We start from the raw sequence: 12,433 nt of genomic DNA, 5'->3' as shown, positions 1-12,433 counted from the left end.
GAGGTTAAGTAATAACCACCTCGGTATGCTTTACTTCCTTACTTCAGGTGCTCCAAGTATCACAAATATTTACTCCTAAAAGATCTCTCAAATCCTTCCTTTCATCTCTTCTCTGAATCTTTGTGAAGGCTAATTACTACCTGCTTCCCACCACCAAAAGAGAAAGTTTAGGAATTTGGAATTAGCATGCAGACTGGGGGCAGACAGGGTATTTGGAAGAGGCTAGTTTGGCCCATCCGCACCAATAGCCAGGCTGCAGAGAGAAGGCAGAAAGAAACAAGTGTACTTGAGGAGACAGTGTGAGGTCTTGCAGAGAGCCAGTGGTTAGCCTTGACAGCCCCTGGGTCTAGCTCTTCCAGGGGCTGCCTATTCCCTGTCCTCAAAGGCTGTGAAACACCAGTGTGCTTCCAGGAAATGCCTCTCCTGTCTAAATTAGCTTGAGTGCATTTCTGTGGCTTGCAACTAAATAGCTTTGCTATTTAGAGAACTCATTTCATGTATGTCTGTTTTAGTGTTATCCGTTTTACGAAAACGTTCTCTGTGAAAGGGGAGGGGAGCATAATGTATGTATATGTGTATCCACGTATGTATATGACATCTTGCCCAAGATGCTATACAAGTGAGTCTTTGATTCATAAGGGCCTGGAAAACACAGATCTAAAATAGTTACTATAGAAACATTTTGCTTTACATTTAAAAAAAAAATTATTTGTTATTTTTGGCTGTGTTGGGTCTTCTTTGCTGCGTGTGGGCTTTCTCTAGTTGCGGCGAGCCGGGCTACTCTTCGTTGCAGTGCGCGGGCTTCTCATTGCAGTGGCTTCTCTTGTTGCGGAGCACAGGCTCTAGGCGCGCAGGCTTCAGTAGTTGTGGAACACAAGCTCAGTAGTTGTGGCTCGCGGGCTCTAGAGCGCAGGCTCGGTAGTTGTGGCGCACGGGCTTAGTTGCTCTGCGGCACGTGGGATCTTCCCTGACCAGGGCTCGAACCCGTGTCCCCTGCATCGGCAGGCGGATTCTTAACCACTGTGCCACCAGGGAAGCCCTTGCTTTACATTTTTAATGTAGGGAATCTTGACCAAGATTAACATTGTTAATGACACTGAAGGAGACATTATCACTTCCTGGAAAACAGTAATAGATCACTTTTGACTACATAAGATTTGAAATATTTATAATGAATAAATATCAACATATGAATCTCTTTGATCAAGCTGTGGCTTCATTTTAATCTTAAATGTCAACATGATTTATTTTCTATCTGGTAGTTTTCCCCCCCATACAATTACTTGGTTGTTAAAGCCAAGGCACGTTTAATTTGGGGTTTCTTAAGGAAATAATAATAAAGAGGAAAAAGATCCAATATTTGGAGAAACATCAGGTTTAGAGTAAGTAAACAGAACATTTATTTTCTTAGACTCCCCTGTGATTATTTTGTGCTTCCCTGGTTTTGCTTTATCTTTGTTAATACTGTAATTAAAAACACATTTGGGTAAACAGAGTCCTCTTTCTTTCCAACTGGTCTGCTTTTTCTGCCCAAAGCATTCATTGTTAGCACAGTAAGATAACCACCACATCACAATTCATCAACCTGGACACCCTTGTGAGATTTGAAAAAATTAAGGAATTATAACGGGGGCAAATGTTAATGTTTAACTCCCACTCACACAGAGAAAAACACTGGGGATTCTAGTAATGATGGCAAACAACATTTGATAGGATTTTTCACGGAGGCTTCTTGCCAGGAGAAAGCTGTATTTTTTCCAACAAAGTAACTTCAGCATTAAAGTAGAAACTTTAAGCATTCATGGTATTGTACACTGGTATTTAAAAGACAGTATTGAAAAAGGCAGAATGTAAATTGTGCATATGTTATGATTATAGATTTACAAAATTATATGTATGGTAAAGGACTTTGGTAAAGAAATATAAAAAAATAAACTTTTGTTTATTAGAATGATGGGGTTATAAGTAACTTCAGCATAAGAAAAATCCCTTTAACATTACTACAATTTGTTTGGACAGTGGTACCCATGTAAAAAGAGATAGATTTAGGCAAAAGTGTACTCACTGTCAAGCTTTTTAACCACTGTCTGTGTCACTTAGAATGTTTATAAAATAGAGATAGGTAATCTCTAAGATCCAATAGTTTGAGAATCAGTGTCTGGGTATAATATATTTCTGAGGAAGAACTGGAAATGAATGGTAGTTCATATCCAGACAATTAGGAGTGATACACATAAAATAAAAATGCATGTATAGCACAAGTAAATACTTAGGAGACACTGCTATGGAGAAGGTCAATCGTGCTGGCCATTCCACTACCGGGATGTAGTGAGTAGATGCTCCTCGAGATCCTACAGTGCACAGGAGAGACACCTCCCCTCAACAAACAATGTCAGTAGGGCAGAAGCTCAGAAATCCTGCTGTTTCACGCTGGGAACCCTAATATCGTCTTGAAGAGGGAGTGTAATACGATATGGAAAAGACGGGTGCAAGTCAACAGACCCGGGATCTACCGTTCACTTTGCTGTATGACCTTGAGTTTCCCCACCTGAACCTCAGTTTTCCCATTCATAAATAAATGAAGGTATTGGATTATAACAGTCCTCCCGCCACGAATGTTCTACAATTATAATAAGTACATTCTGGGGCCACAGGACAGCCTTCTTTGAAAGGTATAGTCTCAGTGCCATCTGACTGATTCTTACGAGGTCTTTTACTGGCTTCTGCTTGGCCACAGCTGACGGGAAGGGGAAGATGCTACACCTAAGCTGGGCCACTTAGGTGTTTTTTCTTGGGAATTAGAAGTTAAAAATGGCTGGTCCCGGCTGGGCATGTTAGCAAGGATGGGGTGATCATGTACAGTCAGAAGTCACAGAAAACTTGTACAGGGACAAAGGGAGCAGATGTGAAGAAACAAGCAGCACCAAGAGACGAGGAACCTCAGAGAAGCAATGGGTATGAAATCAATTTGTGGTGCAGATTGAACTTCCTGATCCTAGTCTCTCAAGAGTGCCCATTGTACTTCATTCATTCATTCATTCATCCACCAAGCATTGGCTGAGCGCCTCCTGTATTCCAAGCACTATTCTGGGTGCTGGGGTACATTCTTGAACAAAAGGCACAAAGTCCCTGACATCATAGATTTTCCTACTGGAGAAGACAAGACAAGGAACAAATAAATATACCCCATAACATCATGGCATAAGAAGGGAGAAGAAGAGCTATAAATCTGGGCAAGGGGAGAGACAGTGATAGATGTCGTGGAAGGCTTCTTGGAGCAATCTGAGCAAAGATCTGAATGAAGTGAGCAAACCACCCAGACATGATGGGGAAGAGCTGCCCAGGCAGAGGGAACAGCAACTGCAGAGCGACTTCGATGGGAGTGTGCATGGCAGGAGCAGCTAGTTCATACTCCCTCCTCATTCCAAGTCCCGCCCTCCTCATTCCAAGTCCCGCCCTCCTCATTCCAAGTCCCGCCCTCCTCCTGAGAGACTTCACCACGTAGATGCTCCGCCCATCACTCTGCATCCCCCACTCCCAGACCTCTGGTTGAATGATACTTGCCTCCACTCCGCTTCACTTCGGCAGCTCACTACCCTGAGCCTTACTTGACCTCTGAAATCTTAAACTCTAATATGCCACTTTGACCTCAGTCTCCTGGCTGTCAGCCTTCTCATTCCCTTCCTCTCACTTCCCCCATTTTCCTTCCTGAAGACTCCTAATTCCTGAAGTGCTCCCTTTCCTTTTGGTCTCGCATGCTGCTCCTTTATTGATTTCCGTCCCTCTCTAAGCTAGATTCTTTCAAGCACAGGCAGTATGCGTAGTGCATAGAGTGTGGCCTTTGGAGCCGCACTGTCTGTGTTAAAATCCCAGACCTACCATTAATGGGAATCTCCGTTTTCTGGGGACATAATAATAGTAACTTTCTCCATTGCTGTTTTAAGGACTAAATGAGCTAATGTACAGGCAGGGCTTAGAAAAGTAACATGCCATAGAGTAAGCATTTGATAAATATCATGATAATTTTGATGCTATTATCATAATCATTCCTCTGCTCTTCCTGCAACGATTTGAACCTCTATGACTTACGTGCTCCTTCTTTGAAACTTCTCTGGAAATCTCAGTCTCTGGATCAATCTAATCATCTACTGTCTTTGCTTTTATTCTTCGGCAGTTGAGGTCTCCTGACAAAAAACTACTTGACCATGCGGTTTGATGTTGCTATAGACTTAGAGCTTCTGGACTCTGCTTGGTCTGCCACCCAGCTTGAAAATCCCTTTACATGAGTCTGGTTGGTTATCTCATTCATTTCCCCATTAGCTATTCTAAACCTTCACCATTCTTTTCAACTCCCCAAGGTGCTGACCCTTTCTTGACAGTTCTTACGTGATCTTCCTAAATACAGCTAAAAATTTAATTACATTCTCACATCTTTCTCTTCAAACTCCTAGGGAGAGGTCTTCTAGTTTCTGTCTTAGACGAGTTATCTACCTATGTTCTAGATAACTTCCCTTCTCATCCCTTTGGAAACCCGTATCTACCAATTATCTCTTTTCTCTTTCATTTATTTCAGGCCCCAAACATGTTCAAATCTCTCCAGTCTTAACCAAACAAAATAACACCTCTCTGAATGTGGAATCCCCTTCTATCTGTTGTCCCATCTCCTTTCATCTACAGCTAAATGTCTTGACACTGCCAAATGTCCTCTGGGGCAAAACTGACCTTGGTTGAGAACCACCGATTAGAAGATAGGGTGGTATAGGACTTCCCTGGCGGCGCAGTGGTTAAGAATCTGCCTGCCAATGCAGGGGACACGGGTTGGAGCCCTGATCCGGGAAGATCCCACATGCCTCGGAGCAACTAAGCCCATGAGCCACAACTATTGAGCCTGCGCTCTAGAGCCCATGAGCCACAACTACTGAGCCCGCCCGCCTAGAGCCCATGCTCCGCAACAAGAGAAGCCACCACGATGAGAAGCCCGCGCACAGCAAAGAAGAGTAGCCCCCGCTTGCCGCAACTAGAGAAAGCCTGTGCGCAGCAACAAAGACCCAATGCAGCCAAAAATAAATAAATAAAATAAATAAATTTTTTAAAAAAGAAGATAGGACAGTATAAAACAGAGCACCGAGTATGTAACTAAATGTTGCAGAAGTTCTCAAAAGAGGAGCCCATGGTGGCCTCCAGTCCTTTTCATCTACTCCCTGCATTTTTCCTGCCAAACTGTCTTCCAAGACTCCTTGGCAGACAGACAACAAGCACAGCTTGTCTGTACTTCTCCACACTTTTTTCCCTCACCCCTCAGCTCCCTGCAATCTGACTTCTGTCCGCCAGTTGCTTGAAACTTCTCTACGATGTCTTTCTTCCTAATTGCTGAATCCAGTGGACATTTCCTTTCCTGCCTTTCTTACTTGAATTCTCCACAGCACTTTTATGCTATTGACGGCGACTTTTGCCTTGAAACTCTTGCTTTGGCTTCCAAAGAGTTTTGGTTCTCCTCCGACTTCTCCTACAGCATCTTCATCATCTCCTTTACTAGCGTCCTTTCCCTTTAAATCTTAGTATTGCTCAGGCAAAGTCCCCTCCTCAGTCCCCTTCTTAACACTACTCTTTCCCTAGTGGTGTCCTTTATTCCATGACTTTAACCATCACCACCATGTTGGTCACTCCTCAGTCCTGCTCTCCAGCAGAGACCCCAATCCCAGGCTCCAGGAGGTAGCCTGCAGTCTCTTGGGCACTTCCTTCTGCATTCCAGCGGCAACACACTTTCAGCAAGTCTATTCTTATCTTTCAGCAGTTCTTTCTTGTGTCTAACTGGATACAAAGTCCTTGAAGATGTCGATCCTTTCTATTCTTTCTTTCAATGATCTGAACATAGCGCAGCACCTAGCACTTAGTAACTGGTACTTGGGAAGAGTCTTCTGAGTAAGGAATGGATGTACTTGTCCTTTTTTCCCTAGTATTGACAGTGGATTTGCCTACTCATGTTTAAAACAGAACTCTTTTTGTTATCGCCAAATTTCTACGCTTCAGGTCTTCTTCTCAGTTAAAGACACTGCTATCTGCTCAACCACTCACCTTCATAACTCAGGATCATTATGAACTCCCCTTTCTCTCATCTTCCATATCCAACCCATAAGCAAGTTATGTTAGATCTGCTTCAAGCCGCATCCTAAACTTCACTCTCTGTCACCATCTCTAGCACTACCGCCTTGTCCAAGCCACCAATCTTCTGCTACAATCTTCTGTTTTTTTCTAAGTTTGCTACTGTCCCCCCTACACTTCATAAGGATCTCTCCAAAACATCCATCAGGTTATCTCACTCCCCTCCATAACAGGCTCCATGACTTCGTTACACTTATAAAATTGTACCAAGGCACTGCACTGGCCTGTTCCAACCTCTCCCACACCTCCAAATCCAAACCTGACTCCTATCCCCAGCTCCCTTCTATGCTCCAGCAAGAGCCCTTTTTGCTGTTCCTCAAATCCACCAAGCTTATTACACTGGCTGCTCCCTCTGCCTGGAATGCTCTCCTCCAAGATTCTGACATGGCTGGCTCCTTCTCAACCTTTAAATCTCTGCTGAAATGTCTCTTCCTTAGAGAGTTATCCGATGGAAAAAAAAAACCCCTACAGTCATTCTCTAACCCCCATTCGGCTTTATTTTCCTCAGAGCACTATTACTGCCTAAATTTATATTTCCTAATTTTTAAATTAACTTTCTGTACTGCTATAATATAAGCTTCATGAAGACAGGGATTTTTTTTTTTTCCCTCTCCTGTCCACTGTTGCATCTCCACTGTATAGAATAGTAACTGGCCCACAGTAAACATTCAGCAAATATTTGTTGGGATAATGTGACCCCTATGTCCAAAGGCATATCTTTATTGATTGGTAAAGGTTATTGGGTCTGTGAGATAGTGTTTCATTAAGAGAAGACAACTTTCTTAAATGGGAACTAGCACAGACCTCTAAAACCTGTACACCTATTAGCTACTGACAAGGACTCCTTCCATGGCCAAACTTAAGTCACACAAATGCACTTGCTGACTGACGCTGAGTTCAATCTCTTTCCTATTGCAAGTCTTGATCGCTACTGAAATAGTCTTGAATAAAGTCTCCCTTGTCCTTTTTAACAAGTGTCTGGCGCGATTTCTCTTTAACGCTAGAGACCAAATATTCACCTACTGGGCTTGAATAAATCCACCCAATGAATTCTCATTGTTCCCCACAGAACTTTCATATTTTTTTCTGCAGTGGGAAGAGTCAAAGAGAGGCATTTCTTGCCCCTGTGACTGAAGAATATGGTTTCTCTAGCATATAGGGGAAAAGTCAGGAAGAATAAAGGCTACATGATTTTTTAAATCACTTTTATAGCAGCTATTACTTATTCATTTTGTCACATTTATTTTCAATTGTTCTTGTGGTGACATTTTAATGAATAATACAAAAGCAATGCTCAGTGCAAAATGACACCTTGAACCTCCGAAAAAAGAACACGTTCGTTACATAAAAACAATTTGTCGTTCCTCCCCCGTCCCCTGCCACATAACCCACATGATTCACATGCAGTCCACTCCTGACTACGCAGCTGACTGGAGATTATATGATCATACCTGCAACATCGAACTCAATTTCCAGTGTGACCTTGCTTGTGATTGAAGAGTCTCGGAGGAGCTGGCTGGCTTCCTCGAAGGTGCTGTCTTCAGTTGGAATTCCATTAATGGCCAGCACTCTGTCTCCAATCTGTAGCACCCCACATCTGAATTTAGAACCACACGTTACAGGTCACAGATGGAGTAAATAATTATCCACTTGAAGTTGCCAAGATCCTGGCAAATAGCATTTGGTCTCATTTATTTAATGTTGTGGGCATCCTATTAGGTCAACTGCAATATCCCACATTCCTTTTTTTTTTAATAAAAGTGTAGTTGATTTACAATATTGTGTTAGTTTCCGGTGTACAGCAAAGTGATTCGGTTATATGCAATGTCCTACATTCTTGCATTTCTTGGCTACAAATGTGAGCAAGGGAATCTTGAAGTATCCCAGAAAAGTAATTAATAATTCAGCACCATGGTATTGTTATAACCTGATCTGAACCAATATATAGTAACGATGAATGTGCATTCCCCCATGGCACAGAAATTATTATGAAGTTTGGACTTCAGAGATTTTTTTAATGGATTTTTTTCCCCTTTTTAATTAATTTAGCCTCTAGTCGCCAACGGACAAAAATCTGCTAAAGGCACTCATGCTCGCTATTCTGTCTCAAACCTGATCAAGAACGTAAAATTTTATTGTCAGAACAGAGTTCATCATGTCTTGCATTTCCTGCGTTGAGCACTGTTCCATGATTTATTAGCTAGTCAAAGATAGCCAGCGAGAAATGCAGGGCAGACAACGATGCTGTGAAAGAAAATGTCTCACCTCTCTGCCGGGCTGTCAGCTTCAATATAGGAAATCAGAGGTGGAGAGGAGAGGGTCTCTGTGGCAAACACACTGCCCTGCAGCTGAATCCCAAATCCTGTGACAGGATCTGCTGTGAGCACAACCTCTGTGGTTTCTGTGTGAACAACCTGCCCAGCCAAGCCCACCGTACTGGAGGCTAATGACACTAGAGGAACAAACACACACACAAGAAATGATTTTAGATTGGAACAGGCACCAGGAGTGCCAGCATTTCTGAAACAGATCATGTCTCCGGAACAAAAGCTCATTGGCAATGGTGGGATGTGAGGTTTTGGTCTTTTAGCATAAAAAGTTTCACCAGAGCTGAACAGGATAGATGAATCTCCCAATATTTGTCACATCTAAGTCACAGCATCAGTGTAGCCCCCTCCTCAGGCCCACCCCTAATAGCAAGGACAGTTGTGGGAGCTGTAGGAAGAGGATGGTCTTGGGGTCAGGGTACCTGAGGTCTAGTCCTGGCTCGACCACTAAGCAACCAGTTGGGTGACCTTGGGGTAAGTCATCTATCTCCTTCCTATCTAGGAAAATGGGGGTTGGGCTTAACTGGTCTAATGTGTCCCCCCCCCCCCACTTTAGCCATTTGCACCTAAGATTCCAGCTTTTACAAACAACTTGACCTTCAGTTTTGAAGAAACAACTGATCCAAGTCTGGCTCCTGGGGTGATGAGGATGTTCTGGTCATCAGCCTTAACGTGGCGTTGGGTTGCCACAATGGAGTCCTTTAAACCCTACATTCCTCCTACCCGCAAATTTGGTCTCTTCAGCTCTTGTTCTTTCCCACTGGCTCGCCAGCCTGTTTTGTCATCTCTTATTTCATTCATTTCTCTGATATTCATCCAAGCCCCCAGGCGCACAGCTGTCTAGTTCCCATTCCTGACCTAGGTGGTGAAGAAGCATCCTCCAGGAATGCCTTCCTCTCAGCGCTGCTCACTGGCACCCATGCCTCCTTTGCTCTCCATGAGCAAGCTCTCTGCCTGTAGGGTCCTGCGTTTGACTGCCACTTCCTCCAACAAAGGTCTCTGGCCTCCTTCCTCCAAGTGAAACCTGATGACACCATACACCTCAGGACACTCTCCAACCACAAGCTATTTTCCCTCACGCTCCCTGCCTGGGGCAAGGAAAGAGAAGGGTTTAGAATACTCCTTGCTGCCCGTATGCAGTGCTGTTTATCTCAAATCACTCCTATTTCAAGTTCCATATTCTGTATTCATTTCTGCTTTGTCTCATCTTCAAACCCATAGTTTTCTGTTTTTGTTGAAGTCCCTCCATTTCCTCACTGACTTCAGGACTTGGCTGTGAACCTACCTCCTCTAACCCTTCGTTGTCCTCGGCACCTTTGACATCATGGCCGTAATCTCCTAACATGCTGGCTTGACGGTTCTTCATCTCTCTCAATGCCAGTTACTAGCAGTTCCATCCTCCTCCAGTCCTCTGCCAGCAGAGCCCTATGCTGGACCCCATCTTCCTTCAAAGTGGATAGAGCTCCAGGATCTCAATATCTGAATCCTCCTTATTGATCACACGTCCTTATGAGCCATCTTCCCGAGTCCCTACGATCTGACTTTCTCCTCTTTATGACGTCTAGTCCCATTTTCTCTCACTTGTCTCCTAGTCTAATGGCTTTCAAACAATATTTTTAGCAACGGATATTTCCCCCCCTTCATATGAAAGCACGTAAGAGATGCCCTTGTATTCCAGATAAGAACACAGCTACTGCAGGTAGTGAGGTAGGAGCAGAATACTCCAGAAGCTTCTGCCTCCCTCACGTGAGAATCTGGCTTGCAAGCCATCATCTTTCCTCGTTGCCTTTTCTAACATCATTTCCTCCACACTCCACCTGGACCTCCGGTGACCATTTCAATGATGCCTCTGCTAGTATTCTTACACCTCATGTGATTTTGTCTACTCTCATACACCATACTCTTTGGTAATAGCCAGACACTCCACTGCTGTTACTGAGTTGCTGAAGGGTCCTACAGAAAGTCATGATGAATTCACATTATTCTCTATGGGGCCTTGGAATCTTCTGTGGTGTAATATTTTGTCACCTTATTTGATTCCTCATGGGATTTTTCACAAATATTTCTACTCTTTTAAGGGTCAAACTTTACTTCCTTTCCTACAAGACTGAAAAGATCCAGCCATTTGACAAGAATTCCTTAAACAACATGCTTGTCAACCTCAGCTTCTCAGTATCATCATTTGCTCTCCACTCCCACCCCCATTTCAGGAGGATGTACAAGGCTAATTCTTCCTTTCATTATTTTTGATACTATCCCTCCCTTTCCACTCCCTCTGTGATTTTGTGCCACAAAAACTTCTCTCTTGACATTTTTCCTAACTTTCCTACTCACTCCCCTAGCTTTCTGACCTTTCTCTATAGATTTGTACTGATTCCCAAACCGCTTAAAATTGACTTCTCCCTTCACTCTTTACTGTAACTACTCTCGCGAGGATGACTTCCTGATTGCCAAAATCAATGGCCTCGTCCTCTCTGACCACTCTGCAGCAACTGGCTTTGGGAACTATCCCTTTCTTCCTGAAGTGCCTCTCTTACTTTTGATGAAGCTTTGTTCTTAGTTTCTTACTTTTCCAGCCCTTACCACTTCCTTTGCCTTCTGCACTCCAAACACAGAGCTGACCACGGCTCTGTCCTAAGTGTTTTCTACTCTCATTCTTTCCCCCATTCACTTCCAGCGCACCTGTAATATGACCTCTCATGTATCTTCTCGTGTCTCCATCTCTAGACTCTCTCAAGCTCCAGTGATGCATTTCCTTGATGTCCCATCCACAAGGATGTCTCATTGACTCCTCAAACTCAACATCTTCAAATTGAGTTAATCATCTTCTCTTTCTCTTTGCCACCACTATTTCTATGAATGGGACCATCATGTTGATGGTCCTTCAGGCTTGAAATCTCAAAGTAACCTTTGACTCACAACAATTCATTGTCTTAAATCCAATCAGTTGCTAAGTTCTCCCAGGATGATGACTAAAATATATCTTGTATAAATCCTCTTTTCCCTTCTTATCGCCAATGCCTTAATTCAGGCTCTCATTACTTTCATTGCATTCAATTCATATTCCAATTATTCTAATATACCTGTTTCTGGGTCCCCTCATGTCCAGTGCTTTCCGCATATTATTGCCAGATTAACTTTGTTTAAGATGAGGCCCCAACTTCTCTACTCTCCTAGAGTACAGCCTCATCACTGCTAGTAGAGATTTCTACATAGGCTTCCAACCAGTGTCCTTGCCCCTTATCTTTTGCTAACAGCTCCAAATTGCTCCCAAGGGGCTTTTCTACTATGCAAAGGTCATCCCCCAGTTTAGAATCTTTTAATGGCTCCCGATTTCCAAGAGAACAAAATCTCTAATTCTAGCAGACCACGCAGGATCCTTCATAAGTTCATTTTCTCCTGCCCATCCAGTCTCATGTTCCCTTATGCTCTGTTCCTGAGTCTTTCCTACAAGACTGAAAAGATCCAGCCATTTGAAAAGAATTCCTTAAAGAACATTCTTCTCAACCTCAGCTTCTCAGTATCATCATTTGCTCTCCCCCTCCACCCTCATTTCACCTGCTGCAACTAAGGAACCCATGTGCTGCAACCAAGAAGCCCATCTGCTGCAACTAAGATTCAGTGCAACCAAATAAGTAAATATCAAAAAAAAAAAAAAAAGGGAAAGGGGCTTCCCTGGTGGCTCAGTGGTTGAGAGTCCGCCTGCCGATGCCGGGGACATGGGTTCGTGCCCCGGTCTGGGAAGATCCCACATGCCGCGGAGCAGCTGGGCCCGTGAGCCATGGCCGCTGAGCCTGCGCATCTGGAGCCCGTGCTCCGCAACGGGAGAGGCCACAACAGTGAGAGGCCCGTGTATCGCAAAAAAAAACAAAAAAACAAGGGAAGGGCTAAAGTGGCAGAGGGCACAGCACATACAGAGGTGCAGAGGCATGAGAGCAAGCCTG

The 12,433-nt window shown here is 43.7% G+C and overlaps 1 protein-coding gene across 3 annotated transcripts in view; it reads right to left on the bottom strand.

The window, feature by feature from the left end:
- The window catches only part of GRIP1 (glutamate receptor interacting protein 1), a 687,426-nt gene that overhangs the window by 77,644 nt on the left and 597,349 nt on the right, over positions 1 to 12,433 (bottom strand). For all 3 annotated transcript variants that reach the window (XM_019952473.3, XM_019952475.3, XM_073788409.1), the window contains 2 exons: positions 8,428 to 8,614; positions 7,614 to 7,759 (listed from right to left, as the gene is read on the bottom strand). In XM_019952473.3, coding sequence (XP_019808032.1) covers positions 7,614 to 7,759; positions 8,428 to 8,614 — 333 coding nt within the window. The remainder of the gene's footprint in view (positions 1 to 7,613; positions 7,760 to 8,427; positions 8,615 to 12,433) is intronic.

This window comes from Tursiops truncatus, chromosome 11 (genome assembly GCF_011762595.2).
Source record: "Tursiops truncatus isolate mTurTru1 chromosome 11, mTurTru1.mat.Y, whole genome shotgun sequence".
Classification (NCBI taxonomy): Eukaryota; Metazoa; Chordata; class Mammalia; order Artiodactyla; family Delphinidae; genus Tursiops; species Tursiops truncatus.
Note: the sequence above shows the minus strand (reverse complement) of the source record. Positions and strands in the feature narration are given on the sequence as shown.